At 39.9% G+C, this 18256-nt stretch overlaps 1 protein-coding gene across 8 annotated transcripts in view; it reads right to left on the bottom strand.

Moving 5' to 3' along the window:
* Positions 1 to 18256, bottom strand: part of PKHD1 (PKHD1 ciliary IPT domain containing fibrocystin/polyductin) — a 359271-nt gene that overhangs the window by 209616 nt on the left and 131399 nt on the right. For all 8 annotated transcript variants that reach the window (XR_011557350.1, XM_070732513.1, XM_070732506.1 and 5 more), the window contains 2 exons: positions 13034 to 13190; positions 2435 to 2647 (listed from right to left, as the gene is read on the bottom strand). Coding sequence is in view for 7 of the 8 variants with exons in the window: in XM_070732513.1 (XP_070588614.1) it covers positions 2435 to 2647; positions 13034 to 13190 (370 nt within the window). In the remaining variant the exon portion in view is untranslated. The remainder of the gene's footprint in view (positions 1 to 2434; positions 2648 to 13033; positions 13191 to 18256) is intronic.

Here is an 18256-nt window from a genome sequence, read left to right as displayed (position 1 = left end):
TAAAGTAGTCACTAACGGGAAGGAAATTTTGGTATATGATTTTATGAACTACTGTTAGATCATATCCGAGGCGACATAGTTGTAAATTGTCTAATTGCAGTATTTCAAGTCTGATGGAGTAAAGTGTTTTGTTGCGAGAGGAGGAATGAAGGATTCTTTTTGTGAAATATTTCTGGACTCTCTTGATTGTATTTATGTCTGATATGCAATGTGGGTTTCATACAGGTGAACTGTATTCTAGAATTGGTCTGACAAATGTTTTGTAAGCTCTGGTTAGCAGTTCAATGTTTTTGGAGAAGAAGCTAAGTAAGATTAGATTAACACTGCTCTTTTGGCAATGTTGTTACAGTGGGCTCTGGCACTTAGGTCATTGGATATAAGTATTCCAAGGTCTTTGACAAAGCAAGGGTTGCCTACAAGTTCATTTCCACCAAGTTTGTATTTAATGTTCTGATTCTGTTTGCCAATGTGTAAGACAGAGCATTTCTTGGCTGAGATTTGAAGTTGCCAGTTGTTAGAGCATTCAGCTACATGGTCAAGATCCTTTTGAAGAGTAGCAGTATAGTCGGTGGTATTAAATATTTTAACATCATCGGCAAAGAGAACACAGTTGCTGATAATAAGGTCACAGAGATCACTTATGATCTTTAAGATGAGGGTGAGAATCTTCTCTACCTCTCAGCCACACCCTCTGTAGCAGGCCCTTAATGGAAGCTCACGCAAAGCAGAAGAGACAAGTTCTGAAGGCCAAGTGTGTGGGGATGGACCACACACTCTGATGGAAAAATATTGCAGAGGGCAGGGACCACAGCAGAAAGGGCTCTTAACCTGGATTCTGCCAGCTAAAATTCTTTCTCTGACAGGATCTGGAGTAGGCCCTTTCCATTGAAATGACGGGGACAGGTTAGTGCCATCAGGATAAAGTGGTTCCTCATATATTCTCATTCACTTTCTAATCGATCTTTAACTCTCTCTCTCCCTTTGCTGCTCCCTCCCAAAATATCCTCTCTCAAGTAGCAAACCAAAGAGGAATGGAGGCTCCTTCTTAGCTCTCAATAAACAGCACAGCCATTGATTCACTCCATGTGTTTCTTTTTCAAACTGAAGAAACAAGAACCTCTTGGATTCCCGAGAAGATTTTATATAGCTAAGATCTGTTAGATATTCACACCCATTAACATTACATTATTTTTGTACTTTGCCCTGTTTTTGCTCCATTTCTGTCAGCAGCTGTAATTTACCATGTGAATTCACTAACAGAAGGAGGCATCAGAACCACAGAAATATGTAAGCAACAGCTTACATATTTCTGTTACTTGTACAAACTGATTTTATTGAAAATTAACTTAAGTTCAGAAATGTCAGATTCAGGGTGTTTTTGTCTGATGTTATTTGGCAGAGTAAGCAGTGTAAATCTTCTGCCATTTGAATACAAATATTCCCTTCTCTAGTAAATCCTAAATATTTTTTTTAAATGTTTCCTCCAAGCTAAATGAAATGTGTCATCTCCTATATTTTTAAAAAAGGAATTTCTGCTAAGGAAGTGGAACTTTTGGACATCCAAAATAAATACACAGAAACTTACATTCATTCATGGAGATTCTCTAACACACATAACAATGATCTCTCAAAGACCCAATTTTTATTTGTCCCATTGGTTGTCTAGAACTGGAACCACTTTCAAAAAGTAAAAGCAAACTGTGACAGCAAAATAAAGTGACTACAGATTGTTTTGCAGATCCCTGTTTTATCCCTTGTCTTGCATTCAAGGATGCTATTGCTATAGGTGGTTCCATCCAGTCAAATGTTCATTATTAACTTGGATGTTGGCATTTTTATTAGTACCATTGGATTCAAATCCACTAGAAAGTATGTTCCTGATCAACTTCATGGATGGTTAGACAGAACAGCAGCCCGAGTTGCAAAAAGATGTCTGAACCCATATTGTAAAGTTATTGTTCTGAAGAAGGAAAAGAGCAAGATTCTATGTATGTTTCTGATGAGAGGTTACAATAGAGCTCAGATGGCGCATAGGCTGATGGCCAGAGTGGACAAGAGGCGATGTGGCAAGTACAGCTGACATTGTAAAACTAAATGGAGGTTGACACGCCCATTTCAGATATCATATCACAGTTACATGACCATTATCTATTGAAATTTAGCAACAAAATTTCTGGAAGGAAAGCATATCTCAGCAGCCTCCTTTTCCTTTAACCAATGACAGTTTAAACTGATGAACCTTGAATTTCAGAAATATCTGGAGGGTCACTTGTTTCTTGCTCTGCTCTAAAACCTGGCAGTATGAATTGTGAAAGCTAAGCACTTCTAAGTATCTCATTATTTTTTCATTAAACCTGACCCATATTCGCCACAGCCATGAATATTATCAAAATGCACACCCATTTGATAGCAAAGACTTTTCTATATAACTCACCATGCATGGACAGGGTTCCATTTCTCACAGCCAGAAATTTCGCTCCATATGGGAAATACTCTTCAGAGTAGGCACTTCCATGGAGATGGATACTGGCCCTGTCACAGAATGGCTTCTTGGGAGATCCAACCTCAAGTGCCCCTCCATCAGACACAAGGATGGAATGAGCGTGAAGATGTAGGGGACCAGGGCCAATAAATACCAGCTTGCCACCTAAAGTGAACAACAACAACACTAAATGAGAACCATCGTAAGATGCAATATCATTCACAGAATAGTAAAGTCTTGGTTATTATTATTTTCAGTGAAGAAAGTAAAGTTGGTTTCCTAAAACTGGAGAACATGTTCTCAATGTAACATTGGAAGCAAAAAATGCTAGTAAAAAAGATAACAAAATGTTCTGATTCTATTCCCCCCCCCCTTTGACTTTATTTTCTCCTTCTAATATAAGATCATATGATATGATCATATAAAGGATTGGCCTTTGAAATTAATTTTATTTATTACTTTAAACTTTAAGACATTATCTTCTGTATTGTATTCATTCAAGCTTGGAAATTTTGCTGCACTCACATTTTAAATCTGAGCTCCTATAGATAACCAATGTACAAGTCTTTCAAATTTCCTTGAACATTCCAGAATGATACCTTTTTTGTGATTGACTTCTCCGAAAATGTAATTCATTTTTACTGTTTTTCCTCTATTCTTTGGCCTCAAAACCTGTCTATTTTGTTCCTATTGTTGTTTTCACTATCAAGTTAATAGGACTGATAGTCTACAGATAACTTTGTTTCAGTTTCTGTTCCAACTCTGTTTTCCATTTTCTTGGGATTCTAAATCATTGTGGCAATCCATATACTGGGAAACAAACTTAGTAGAGTAGAGTAGAGTAGAACAGAAGAGAACAGAACACAATAGAATTCTTTATTGGCCAAGTGTGATTGGACACACAAAGAATTTGTCTTTGATTCCTATGCTCTCTGTACATAAAAGAAAAGATGCATTTGTCAAGAATCATGAAGTACAACACTTAATTATTGTCATAAGGTACAAATAAGCAATCAGGAAAGAATCAATATTAATATAAATCATAAGGATAAAGCAACCGTCATAAATGAGAGGAGATGAGTGATAGGAATGATGAGGACTAATAATAATAGTAATGCAGCCTTAGTGAAGAGTTTGAACGTGATGAGGGAATCATTTGTTTAGCAGAGTGATGGCATTTGGGGAAAAACTGTTCTTGTAGTCTAGCTGTCTTAGTGTGCAGTGCTCTATAGCAGTGGTCCCCAACGTTTTTTCCACCAGGGACCAGTTTCAGCAAGACAATTTTCCTATGGCCCGGTGGGGGCGGAAAGGGGTGTGGTTGGGGGCAGGATTAAGCATGGGGGTGCTGGTCCTCCCCGCCCCTCTTTCCCGCCATTGCCCTGTGGCCGGCAGAACCTGCCTCCCAAGCCCTCTTGCCCAGCGGGAGGCTAAGCGCTGGAGAGAGGGGGTCAGGCTGGCCCTCCTGCCTCCCCCCAGCCAAAAACGCAAAAGCGCCCCACGGCAGAAGCCAAAAGAGGCTTGAGCCTCTCGGTCCTTCCCGCCCCTCTGTCCCGTCCATCGTCCTGTGGCCGGCAGAACCTGCCTCCCGAGGCCTCTTGCCCGGCGGGAGGCAAAGCGCTGGAGGGAGGGGGTGGCGGCATGAGGGCCGGCAGCTGCTGACTCCACGGACCTGTGCAACATGCCCCGCGGCCCGGTACTGGTCCGCGGCCCGGTGGTTGGGGACCCCTGCTCTATAGCATTGTTTTGAGGGTAGGAGTTGAAACAATTTATATCCAGGATGAGGTGTCTGTAAATATTTTTACAGCCCTCTTTTTGACTTGTGCAGTATACACAAGAATAGAAGGCAGATTGGCAGTAATTGTTTTTTTCTGCAGTTCTGCTTATCCTCTAAAGCCTCTGATTGTCTTGCTGGATTGCAGAACCAAACCAGACAGTTATAGAGGTGCAGATGACAGACTCAACGATTCCTCCGTAGAACCGTATCAGCAGCTCCTTGGGCAATTTGAGCTTTCTGAGTTGACGCAGAAAGAACATTCTTTGTTGCTAATAAGATATTTTTCCTTTCAGAAAGTTAATAATTGTTTGCCTACCACTGACAAGCACACAAAAATATTTCTATTTGCTTATGTAAGAACCATGCTGAGCAAATTGATTCACAATGAGAATTAAGTAAACTTTATCCAAATAAGTGTCTCAAAGTAGTTCTTCCCAGAGAGGAAGATTCACTCTATGTTGCACCTCAGTAGAAAGATCTTCAAATTTCTTCCAAGCCATACTTGTGAACACACATTTTTTAACATGTACCTAGGGATGGAAGACCTCTGACAACAGCTGACACAGCCAATGTCAATGCATGTGGTAAAGTACAATCATAAATATACTTTTCAAGTGATATTAAAAATCTAATTTCTTTTTTCCCCAGTGGGCATTTTTTTTTTCTCACTGTCATTTTTGAAAAATCCAGACATTACTAAAGAGAAAGCTAATGCCTGAGTGGTAAAGATATCCGTAAAGTAAGAGAGAAAGAATTGCTATGACAGGTAAAGATTACATTCCAGTCTGTTAAGCTAATTATAACATTTTTCAGAGTTTACAGGCATTTCTATCTAAACAAGTAAATGACATATAATGTGTCTCAATTGCCAGCCTTCTGAACTCATCCCTTTCCGTACTTTATTAATTTATAATAAATATGCAGCTTTTACTCTACAAGGATAATACACACATACATACAACCTGCTTTCACAGCACTTGATCTGTTTCCCATGAACAGAAAATAATAAATGCTGATTAACCAAAGTATTTGGCTCCAATCTTTCTTACTGTTTATTATGTCTACTCAAGAAAGCAAGGAATAACTGTCGGGTTATCCCGAGAAATAAAAATGAACTCTACTAACAGTATTTATGAGGTCTTCCAACTGAACTAAACATATAATTTAAATTCAATTACAACACTTAGTACAGTAAGGATAGGATAGGATACAATGTAGGAGTAGGAGTAGGAGTAGGAGTGGAGTGGAGTGGAGTGGAGTGGAATGGAGTGGAGTGGAAGGGAAGGGAAGGGAATTTTGTATTGGCCATGTGTGATTGGAGGAACAATTTGCCTTTGGTACATACGCTCTCAGTGTACATAAAAGAAAAAAATACATTTGTCAAGAATCATGAGGTACAACATTTAATGATTGTCATAGGGTACAAATAATCAATCAGGAAACAATCAATATTAATATAAATAATAAGGAAACAAGCAACAACTTACAGTCATATAGTCATATGTGGGAGGAGAGAGATACAACATTCCAATTAGTATCCAAGAAATAAATCAGAGTCCAAACCTTGGCTTTCTTCCAACTTCCAATTTATTAACAGCCATGTTGGTTATGAACTGTAGTCAACCTGATACTAACTTTTCCTACAGTTCTCCACCCATGTTAAGGTTCATCTCTCTTTCCCGCATCCACAAGTTTATCACATGCACCACTCTGGTTCTTTCAACATTCACAATCCTCCCATATACTTCCAGTTGGTGCTGAACAAAGGATGACCTTGAATCTCTGGAAAGAATTTGTTATGGCTAGTATTTTTCCCTCTCATGCAACCACCTCTTCCCAATTCCCACAGTACTATTCTACTTGTGGCAGACTAAAATCTCCAACTCAAAATGATGGCTTCCGCCTGACGACAGCATTTGCCATTATCTTTGTTTTGTTGAAGGAGGGAGATTAGAAGAAGCATTCTAGAACTTCCCAGAAGATATCAAATCGAGGCATCACCTCAGAGAACATTTACCTTGGATTGTAACAGCATTTCATCATTTGATGATAGGGGTATGGACCAAGATGAATTCTCTGCTGCCTAGAATCCATGCAGCCTCAATGAAGCCCTACCAGGAAATTCATTACTATCCCTGGACGAGCATAGGTCAGTGATGATTAACCTTTTCAGCAACAAGTGCCGAAACTGGAATGTACACATAAGTGTGTGCGTGTGTGCGTGCACATGCTGGAGCACCAGAACCCAGAAGAGAGTGTGTGTATATGTCTGGAAGCCAGCTGCTCTTCTGGGTTCCAGCGTGTGCATTCCTCCGGCCCGCATGCATGCACTGGAACCCGGAAGATAACAGCTGGCCAATGTGCACATGGGTGATGGAACCTGAAAGAGCAGCTGGCGATGGTGCGCATCCTCACAGAGAGGGCTCTGTGTGCTACCTCTTCCCCATCACAGGCATTGGTAATGGGACAGCAAATTTAACTCTCCTTTCTTCCATTTAGTCTTTGTTTTCTCATTCCTGTCATCTTGGCACCATTGACATAGCAAATATTTATGCTGCTTATAATAACCACAAAATATTCACAAAATATATCAGCAGGCAACTACAATGCCCTTTTGTAGTTGCCTGCTGGTATATTTTGTGTGGTTCCAAATTAATCTCTGCCCGTCTTTCTTTCTTTCTTTCTTTCTTTCTTTCCTTCCTTCCTTTCTTTTCTTCCTTCCTTTTTTCTTTCTTTCTCTTTCTTTCTTTGTCAAGAAGGAAAAAAAACACTTTTAGAAATTTGCTTTTAAAAATCCATTGCATAGCACAAGATGAAGAGATGGAATGAGGCAGTTTCTCTCTAAGGGAATGTAGCCAAGAAAAGGTTCTTCTGCTTATAGAAGATCTATGGATCATAAGAGTAAGAACGTCCATCAGATACCCATGGAAATTGTATGAAATACTTTGTATGAAATACTCAGCATGTCATTCCTCTAAATTCCTATTTATAATGACTTTATAAATCTAGTTATTTCAGAGAAAATAAAATCAATCAAGAAACTAGCAAGGCCATGCCCATCAACACCGACAGGGCAAGCCATTGGAAAATGAAATGAGAGCTACCCCCCACTCCCTCCTCGCACCAATGATGTTTCCCAGTTTGGTAAAACCCCAAGCTCAGAGAGCACCAAGGACCTCAAAGTAAAGACAACATAATGAAAATTTGTCTGCCAATCTATGAAAGCACCGCACATTTGTCATTAGAAATACCAGTGTACCACCAGCTGTCTAACATTGTACCCTAGTTGAAGGGTAAAGCCCTGCATTGCAACGAGTCAAAGTGTTTTTTTTAAAATCCATCACACATTCATAATGCAATAACAGTATCAATTCCAGTTCCCAATTCATCAAGCATTTAAATGGGTGCTGCATTTTTAATATGCCAGTGTTCTCTCATTAGGATTAATGAAACTCAATGTGTGCTTAAAGTCAAGCAGCGTATGAAAGCACTTTTCTGGATCAAAGCCTTCTTCCCACTCAGAGTTGCATGGAGGCAGCTGCTTGAGCATTCTCAGTCAGAAATAAACTCCCCAAACTGATGCCGATGCTGCTTGGCCATCTGCATGTGTGCCCATCTGTTCTGATGGCATGTGCTCTCCTGCAAGCTGCTTGGACGCTTCCCTAAGAGGGCCAGTGCCAAACAATGGTGATTTAATCAGCAGCTTGGATAGAGCATCTTGTTTGGAGGAAAACTGCTCCACGTGAACCAAGCTGAAGCAGCATTGTGTTTGCTGCACTTCATCAATTGTGGCTAGGCTTGCCAAAGAAAGCAAGTGCCAGAGTAGAAGGAAGGTTATGACCATTGCATACAGGCATTTATGGATGGAAGAATCAGCAGCAATGGGTAGCAGCTGCTGTGGAAACCTATTTTTACTCATGGGGACTTTTTCACAAACTTCAGAGAGACAGAAAGTCGAATAAGACCAACCAACATGGCAGTTGATCACTTCCTTGATTAATGGAGCTATGAGATCTAGTCGCATTTTGAACTGAAAGCCTTTGGACTTAAAGTGACAAAAAGACAATGGAGCAAATGGAAGCCACAGTCACAGCGATAGGTCCACTTTGTGGACTATCACACATTCTGCACATAGAAACATGCCATGACCATTTTAAACAGTGCCGAATAAGATTAATACAAATGGTAGTAATATCTCAACAAAATCCGACTTCGAAAGCATTTTGCTTTTCAGATCAAAGTTTACATGGGCATTTTCATAATTTATAGGACTTATTTGTTTGGTGAAAAATATATATATAAATAGTACAAATAAATAGTATTATTTATACTATATATAAATAATAGTATAAATAATACAGTTTGGTAAATAGAGAAAGGAAATTCTGTCCCAAGTTTATTCCCAAACAGTTACAGATGATGATTTTACATTTTCATTTATTAAAATATCCCTATGTAAAATAATAGAGGGGGAAGCAACTTTCATTGCGTAAACTCCTGCCAAATTCTGACCATATCTATTATCAGTTAAGGCATCAGTGGTCATAAGACAGCAGCTTCTTCCACATGCATTTCTCTATGTATTATTATCCATTGTTTTGATCTGCTACAGTGTTATTATCTGCCACTTTTTTAAAAAAAAAAAAAGGTAGGGCCAAAAGGTTTTATTATTCTTTCAAGCTCAAATGAAATCCTTCCAAGGCAATGAACAGCATTTCTTTTCCATAAAAGTAAATGAACTAGCAAGACACTGTGCAGCCTTTCTGCTAGGCTAGAGTCGGCCTGCCTGTAGCACAGCTTCCATTCTCATGGATTGGCACCCCACTTTTGTTTATGAAAGTTAAATCTCTCAGTATGGGGCAAGGGTGGATGTTGTGACTTCAGCAATGCCCCATTTGGTGCACAGCCTGCTACTTGACACACTGCCAGTGGCGAGGCTCATTTTGAACTGCATTATGATAATGTTTTATAGGACAATTTGTGAGCTAACTCAGATTGTGGCTCATTTGAATATCTCTGGCCCAATTGCTAGTATATCTTCCTTTGTCTCCTCTCTCCTTCCCTGTACCGCCCCCATCACCACCCTGGGCTCCCTTTGTTATTTGTTTAGGTAATAACTATTGCCAAGTGGGAGGTACTGCAACCATATTTTAAGAAGTTAGAAGCAGGTTACGGTAGTTGAAAAGTCCAACATCCTAATTTAAAATAGTTTGAATACCTTTGCTTCTAAAGGAAGCTTCATTGTAAGTTGGCTAAATATATTTGCTTCAGAATACAATACAAGCCTCTCCATTATGGAATTAAGAACAGCATATAAAGTGGATTCTTTAACTTATTTAGCCTGAAACTAAGACTGTTAGGACTAAGGAACCATTCTTGAATTCCTAAGGCCAGTTTTTTCACTTGATTGTGTTCAAAAGGCTATTTTTAATGAGTTGATAAGATACGCTTTCCTAGGTTCACATGACTATATCATACAAATACCATCTGAAAAATGTGTTTTACATATCTTTCAGAAAGCCAATAAAAGAATATTACCTCTCTCATGAGCCATTATGTATTCCTAAAGTTAACAGCGCAAAGCACTTAGAGATTTCCTCCATTATACAAATTTTTATCAAGGCATACTTGGAAATTCTTAATGGAAGGAGGAACATGTTCCGCTGCAACCAGTGTATTGATGTATTTTAATGTTTTACTGATATACCAATTATTATCCAGGTAATGTTACTACAGAATGGTACATCTGTGCCTAAGAAGACACTGGCAGACCTCAGCTTGTGCTACTGAAATGCAGGGACAATTTTCAAATACAGATATATAGAAAAGGAGATTTTCTGCTGTAAAATTAGTTTGATAAAACAGCAGAGTGGGACTGAGTGGGACACGAATCCCAGTGGTTAATTAGGTCCCACAGTTTAGTTTCAAAAGAGACAAAGCAGCAATCATTTAAAATATGCACCAGTCAAAACATAAAGTATATAAAGAGTTGGCCTTCTCCGGGTCCCATCGACTAAGCAATGTCGTCTGGCGGGGCCCAGGGAAATAGCCTTCTCTGTGGTGGCCCCGGCCCTCTGGAACCAACTTCCCCCCAGAGATCAGAACTGCCCCCACCCTCCTTGCCTTTCGTAAGTTGTTGAAAACTCATCTTTGCCACCAGGCATGGGGAAATTGACACCTCCCCTAACTACTGCTTTATGTATGGTTTGATTGGGTTGTGCAATTATTTTATTAATAAGGGTTTTTAAATTGTGTTTTTAAATATTGGATTTGTACATTGTTATTATTGTTGTGAGCCGCCCTGGCTCACAACAACAACAACAATAATAATAATAAAAGATTCTTTGTAAAAACAAAGCAATTAGATAATAGGGGTTGGTATGTACTACATAGCCAACAATTTGGAATGGTCTTACTCTGGATTTCCTACACACAGCAGATAAATGCTCTTAAACATCTGCAAGGTCCTCTCCAGTTTTATTGATTCAAGAATCTGTATTCAACACATTGGCTTTAAACTGGAACATAAATTACAAGTTCACAAACTGCAAAGTGTTATCTTCTCTTCTTCCAGCTCCATTCCATCTTTTCTCCTACACCAGGAGTAGTAAGACTCAAGTGTGGCTTTTGGAGATTTGTGGAAGGGGAACAGGATCAGAATTTGTCTTTTACTTAACCTCTCTTGTTATTTATTTTATTTATTTAATTATTTAGATTTGTATGCCGCCCCTCTCCGAAGACTCGGGGCGGCTCACAACAAGATAGAACAAATCATAAATAATCAGAAAACTTTAAAATTTATACAAGATTTAAAAGAACCCCATATACTAACAGACGCACACACAAACATACCATGCATAAATTAAACATGCCCGGGGGAGGTGTTTCAATTCCCCCATGCCTGATGGCAGAGGTGGGTTTTAAGGAATTTACGGAAGGCAGGGAGAGTAGGGACAGTTCTAATCTCTGGGGGGAGTTGGTTCCAGAGAGCCGGTGCCACCACAGAGAAGGCTCTTCCCCTGGGGCCCGCCAACCGACATTGTTTAGTTGACGGGACCCGGAGAAGGCCCACTCTGTGGGACCTAATCGGTCGCTGGGATTCGTGCGGCAGGAGGCGGTCTCAGAGATATTCTGGTCCAGTGCCATGAAGGGCTTTAAAGGTCATAACCAACACTTTGAATTGTGACCGGAAATTGATCGGCAGCCAATGAAGACTGCGGAGTGATGGTGAAACATGGGCATACCTAGGTAAGCCCATGACTGCTCTCGCAGCTGCAGTTTGCACGATCTGAAGTTTCCGAACACTTTTCAAAGGTAGCCCCATGTAGAGAGCATTACAGTAGTCGAACCTCGAGGTGATGAGGGCATGAGTGACTGTGAGCAATGAGACCTGGTCCAGATAGGGCCGCAACTGGTGCACCAGGCGAACCTGGGCAAACGCCCCCCTCGCCACAGCTGAAAGATGGTTCTCTAGTGTGAGCTGTGGATCGAGGACGCCCAAGTTGCGGACCCTCTCCGAGGGGGTCAATAATCCCCCCCCCAGGGTAATGGACGGACAGATGGAATTGTCCTTGGGAGGCAAAACCCACAGCCACTCTGTCTTATCCGGGTTGAGTTTGAGTCTGTTGACACCCATCCAGGCCCCAACAGCCTCCAGGCACCGGCACATCACTTCCACTGCTTCGTTGACTGGGCTTGGGGTGGAGATGTAAAGCTGGGTATCATCAGCGTACTGATGATACCTCACCCCATGTCCTTGGATGATCTCACCCAGCGGTTTCATGTAGATATTAAATAGCAGGGGGGAGAGGATCGACCCCTGAGGCACCCCACAAGGGAGAGACCTCGGAGCCGACCTCTGACCCCCCACTAACACCGACTGCGACCGGCCAGAGAGGTAGGAGGAGAACCACTGAAGAACAGTGCCTCCCACCCCCAACCCCTCCAGCCGGTGCAGAAGGATACCATGGTCGATGGTATCGAAAGCCGCTGAGAGGTCAAGGAGCACCAGGACAGAGGATAAACCCCTGTCCCGGGCCCACCAGAGATCATCCATCAACGTGACCAAAGCAGTTTCCGTGCTGTAACCGGGCCTGAAACCTGACTGCTGGGGACCTAGTTATTTTATTTTATTTATTTTGTCCACTACACAATAATACACAATGAAGGTTATAGAGGATATACTCGAGTGAAATGTATTCGAGAAAGAATAGAAGAGAAAATATAAAAATAAAATGTAACTATGAGAGAATAGCATAAAGGATAGATATTCTAGGGATAGAATAGAAGATATAGGAGATATAGGAGAGACTTGTATTTATCCTAGGATCTAAAACCTTGGTAATTTGATATAATAAAAGTCAGAGCAATCACCGCAAAGCATCAGCAACATTGTCAGTAATCAGTTCTGTGTTGACCTATTGCAATGTGAGTACAGTAATGTTATTGTTATTACTATAACACTAATATTACATAATTATACAGTATGTAAGCATGCAAAGATGTTAGCAAGAAAGTATCTTAAGTAGCATTGAATAATTCCAGAGAGGCAGGATAGTTTTTGCTACTTTGGCTACTGTTAAGTCTTGTTATTTAGTTTGTGAGTGTATTCACAAAGATATGAATGACAAATAAATATAATTTAGTAAAAGTTTAGTAAGAAAGAATTTTCTCAGTACTCCCTACATTTAGCATGTACTAGTACTCTCCTTCAGGTTTCTCTAACAATGGCATTCCTTCACCTGAAAAAAGGATTGGTTTTTAAAAAAGAGTCAAACCTTTGACATGAAGCATATTAAGAATGCTTGTGTTAGTATCGAATAGTAAAATTTGTCCTCTTTCTACTGTGACATTATCGCCATCTTGTGGTGGATGTCCATTAAGCCAGGTCAAGTGTTTTGACCATCGTCCACAAAATTGTAATTGAAAGGTGTTCTAAAATGAAACATAAATCAAAACCATTAGCAACAGAAACATTATGGTGAAAACATCACATCTGGATAGATAATACAATCCTTACTTTACAAATCTGTTTGGATTTGAGTACTTCATTTTTTAAAACTTATGAATCAAGTTGTGGCAAAAGTTGACCTTATATTGGTATGAATCAAATTCATCAGTCTTTATTGGAACAAAGAAATCAGGAGCAATTTCAAAGGCAGTTTACAAGAATAAAGACTGAACACAAACAAGGATTCAAATGGTTTAAAATGCATGCACAAAAATTACCGCTGTACAGTGGACACAAACATTTTATAAGATTTATCCTGATAATGAAATATAACTTTGTAAGGGATGCTTATCACAAGAATGTAACCCGGGATGCTACTTTAAGCAAAACTATATTACTGAGCAAGTTTTAAGGAGTCAACTTAACACCTGCAAATTTCATTTCAGATGTTGATCTAAATTTATTGTTTTTTCCTCAAAGCATTCATCTGGAATTTCCAGTGAGGATATGTAGCAAATGAAAAGGAGAAACAGCATTATGGAGATGAGTATCCAGAAGGCTCTGACTAGCAACGTCTCTCCAGAAAAAGGACAGATCATAAGATCACTCACATGTACCCCAGACAGCTTTTTAGGAGTGGACTTCAGGAACTGAGATTTTGGGGTCAGCTTATAATCAAGGGATTTCAACGAAACTCACAGATGTAATGTAACATGTATTACCCCCCCCCCCAAATCCCCAAACCTCAAAATTATTAACTTTTGGAAATAGCTTGATTGTTTTTCAGTATTTCAATAGGATCAAGAGCCAAGGAAGAAATATCAAGCTTACAGCCTCATGTTGAGCATGCATAAAGGACACTTGGTTTGCCCCAAACTCCACTTTCTAATTCACTTTGTATTACAAATACAGTGTTCCCTCACTTTTTGCGGGGGATGCATTCCGAGACCGCCCACGAAAGTTGAATTTCCGCGAAGTAGAGATGCGGAAGTAAATACACCATTTTTGGCTATGGACAGTATCACAAGCCATCCCTTAACACTTTGAAACCCTTAAATTACCATTTCCAATTCCCTTAACAACCATTTACTCACCATTATTACTGGTACTCACCATTGAATAAGACACTTAGTGATCCTGATATTTATAAACATAATTATTTATTAACAATATTTATTTTTTTTGCTGTTTATTTGCAAAAATTATTAGTTTGGCGATGACATATGACATCATCGGGTGGGAAAAACCGTGGTATAGGAAAAAAACTGCAAAGTATTTTTTAATTAATATTTTTTGAAAAACCGTGGTATAGGCTATTCGCGAAGTTCAAACCCACGAAAATCGAGGGAACACTGTATTCTAAACGTTATAAAGATCTTTGAAGCAGTAAGGCAGCTAAATGACCTAGTGAGTTTTCCTTTGGCCCAGAGCAAGATTAAAATAAAAACTAAATAAATAATTGTAAGAACTTAAAAGCAACCAATAGCAAAAAGCGTGCCAAAGATTTTAAGTATAAAAGTTTAAAAGAAATTAAGAGAGCAGTTGAATTGGGAATATTGTTTATTAGAAAGTATGTTTCTAACCCCCTTCATAGATTACTGTCTTGTCGTGGTGAAAGGGTTTGCATAGCCATGCAGGGCCACCCAAACCAGACAGATCATAGCAGAGAGCTCTGACAAAACGTGATCTACAGGAAAAGGAAATGGCCACCCACTCCAGTATCTTTGCCATGAAAACCTCATGGAAAAAAGATAAAGTGAAGTGCAAAAGTGGGCTTGAAACTCAATAAGGCAGATCATGGCATCTGGCCCTCTCGATTCCTGGCAAATAGATGGTGAAGAAATGGAGGTAGTGACAGATTTTATTTTCCTGGGCCTGCAAGACACCGCAGATTGGGACTGCAGCCAAAAAATCAAACACTTGTTCCGGGGGAGGAAAGCTATGACAAATTTAGACAGCATATTAAAAAGCAAAGACATCACCCGGCGGTATAGTCAAAGCTATGATTTTTCCAGTTGCAATGTATGCATTTGAAAGTTGGACCCAAAGAAAGGCTAAGCACCAAAGAATCGAGGTTAGGTTAGGTTTAGGTTTATTGGATTTATATGCCGCCCCTCTCCGCAAACTCGGGGCGGCTCACAACAATAATAAAAAACAGTACAGTACACAATACTTTGAACTAAGGTCTTTGAACTAAGGTGCTGGAGAAAATTCCTGAGAATCCCTTGGACTGCAAGGCAATCAAAGCAGTCAGTCCTAGAGGAGATCAACCTTGACTGCTCTTTATAAGGCCACATTCTGAAGACGAAACTCAGATACTTTGGCCACCTAATGAGAAGGAAGGACTCACTGGAGAAGAGCCTAATGCTGGGAATGATTGAGGTGAAAGAAGAACGTGAGGACAGAGAATGAGGTGGTTGGATGGAGTCACTGAAGCAGTAGGCAGGAGTTTAAATGAACTCCAGAGGGTGGTAGAGAAAGGAAGGCCTGGAGGAATGTTGTCCAAAGAGTTAAGAATATAAAGAAAGAAGGAAAAAATATCACAATTTACTTTTTATTTTCCCTTTTTTCATTATAAATTAAAAATTGAAGAGTTGCAAAGGAATATTACAGCATCAGTTACTAAATCTGTCAAGAGACATTTGGAGACATTTGACGAAATAGAGGAAAACTTTGCAAGATGAATAAAACATTGAAAATTATATAATTTAAAAAGTGGAAAGATTAAATAAGAGGAAAAAATCTAGGAAATTTGGGAAATAATAAATAAAATTGGAAAACATTTAGATGCTGTAATTAAGACAGAAACAAATCTGCCCAATTTTGAGGAAACCTGGTGAAGATATTAAGGAATGCACTTTTGAATCCTTACCAATTTTGGGGAATGAGATGCAACTGTGGATAAAGTGTACATAGTTAATATAAGATATGCAAAGTTAAGAAGGTAAAGATTGGGTAAGAATTGAGATAATAGCCCTCAGAAGTTTCCAGTCTTGGTGTAAAAAGCATTTGTAAGCTGGTGGGAGGCTTGAAGCGATGCAATTTGCTGACGCAAAGACTTTGCACTGAGACTGCAAGCAGTCAAAGAAACTGCAGCAGAGAGGCTTCACCAGGTAAGTGATCAAGTGTGGCAGGATGGGAGGGGGAGGAATTGTGGGGATCCCATAGCTTGAGATATCTCAGTGAGTCAGGGGAGATCTTAGATAGTCTGAAGCAGGTGGCCTATTCCATCAGGAGGCCCTCCATGGCCTTCCCCACACTGATATACCTCTTATGTGTTTAACAACCCGCGCAATTGATTAGCGAATGTGTGGGTGAAAGAAGGGAATGGTCACATTTCATTTCATTTCATTTCATTTCATTTCATTTCATTTCATTTCAATTCAATTCAATTCAATTCATTCATTCATTCATTTATTTATTGGATTTGTATGCCGCCCCTCTCCGGCACTCCAATAAATCCTTGGGTTACAAATGTAATTGGCAGGATTACCTGTATTAATAATTCAGACGTAATTTTACTTAAAGAAATAGCTATCAGAATAATTGTCTAAGAGCAGAAGTGGTATTCAGCCAATTCGCACTGATTCACATGTACCTTTGGCAGAAATTTGGCCAAGATTGCCAAATCAGTAGTAATAGTCAGCTGGCCATGCCCCCAAATCAGTTCCCCAGTCACCACTCATTCCCTCGGACCATCTGTCATGTTCATCACTATGTTCTTTGCGCCTTGCAAGTCCAATGGGATGTATATGCGCGAAGAACATTGTGATGATGGCAGCACTGAGCAAGGAGTGTGAAAGGAGGCAAACATTGCACTGAGAAGCTGAGAGCAAAAGTAGTTGAGGTGAGGGTGACATGTCCCTCTGCAGTCCCCCCCCCCTGGGTGACAGCTAGGGCTTCGCTGTTCCTCTTTTCCTCAGAGGCACGATGTCTCCAAGTCCTTGTAGAGGGGGACACACACGCCCCTGTCATCCCTGCTGCCGCTACTTTTGCTTTCAGCTTCTTCTCATTGCTGTTAAAGCCTCCCCTTTTCCCAAGAGGTGTGATATCTGCCTCCAAGTCCTTGTGGAGCCAAGCCCATATAGTCACATGAACACCAAGCCATGCCCACCAAACAAGCCACAACAGGTAGTAGAAAATGTCGAACACCACCACTGCCAAAGTGAAAGGAATTCACCTTCTTGGCTATCAAACTCAAAACAGAAAAAGATATCATTTCATTAGGATAAATTGGAATGGCTGGTTTTTAACTTACAGTAACTAGCAGAGATTTCAATTTAATTTAGTCCTAAATGGGAAAAAGGTTTCCTTAAAAGGTTTCAACAGGTATTGGAAGAGATGTAAGGGGATAAAAAGAAAGCAGCTATGCAGCAAATACAGCAAGAATTGTGGAAGAAATTCCCATATTGGGCGCTACAGGTATAGACTTTTCTAAGATTACAATATAAATATGGGTTTCAAATATCTAATATGGAACATAACTGAGCCTCAGTGGTGCAGTGGTTAAAGTGTTGTACTGCAGGGCATTTCTGTTGGCTGCCTGCAATTTGGCAGTTCAAATCCCACCAGACTCAAGGTTGACACAGCCTGTATGACGCCTGTAAAGCACTGTAAAGTGGTATGTAAGTCTTAATCATCTTAATAAATGCATCGACGTAAGGACAGTATGGGATGACAGCAAGGCCTTTATGACAGGGCAAATTATTTAAAGGAAAGAAGTTGCAATAAACAAAAGAAACACACTTGGCTTGGTGGTTGGGTTGCTCTGTTCTTGATTGCTTCTTCGTCTTTTCTTATATAGTTCTGACCTATCATTTTCTTTAGAATGCAGTCTAACATTCTTTTTCCTAGAACAAATAGTTTGCAGTTGATTTGAGCCATTGCTAATGAAGCATTTTTATTTAACACCCCCGGCGCGGCTTTACAAGTAATTTTTTGCCTCTTGTTTTTCAGCATTACCACAAAATTACTATCTGCTATTTTTTTAAAAAAAATATCCTTCATATGCCTTAGGTCAGTGTTTCCCATCCTTGGCAACTTGAACATA

Source organism: Erythrolamprus reginae, chromosome 1, assembly GCF_031021105.1.
Source record: "Erythrolamprus reginae isolate rEryReg1 chromosome 1, rEryReg1.hap1, whole genome shotgun sequence".
Classification (NCBI taxonomy): Eukaryota; Metazoa; Chordata; class Lepidosauria; order Squamata; family Dipsadidae; genus Erythrolamprus; species Erythrolamprus reginae.
Note: the sequence above shows the minus strand (reverse complement) of the source record. Positions and strands in the feature narration are given on the sequence as shown.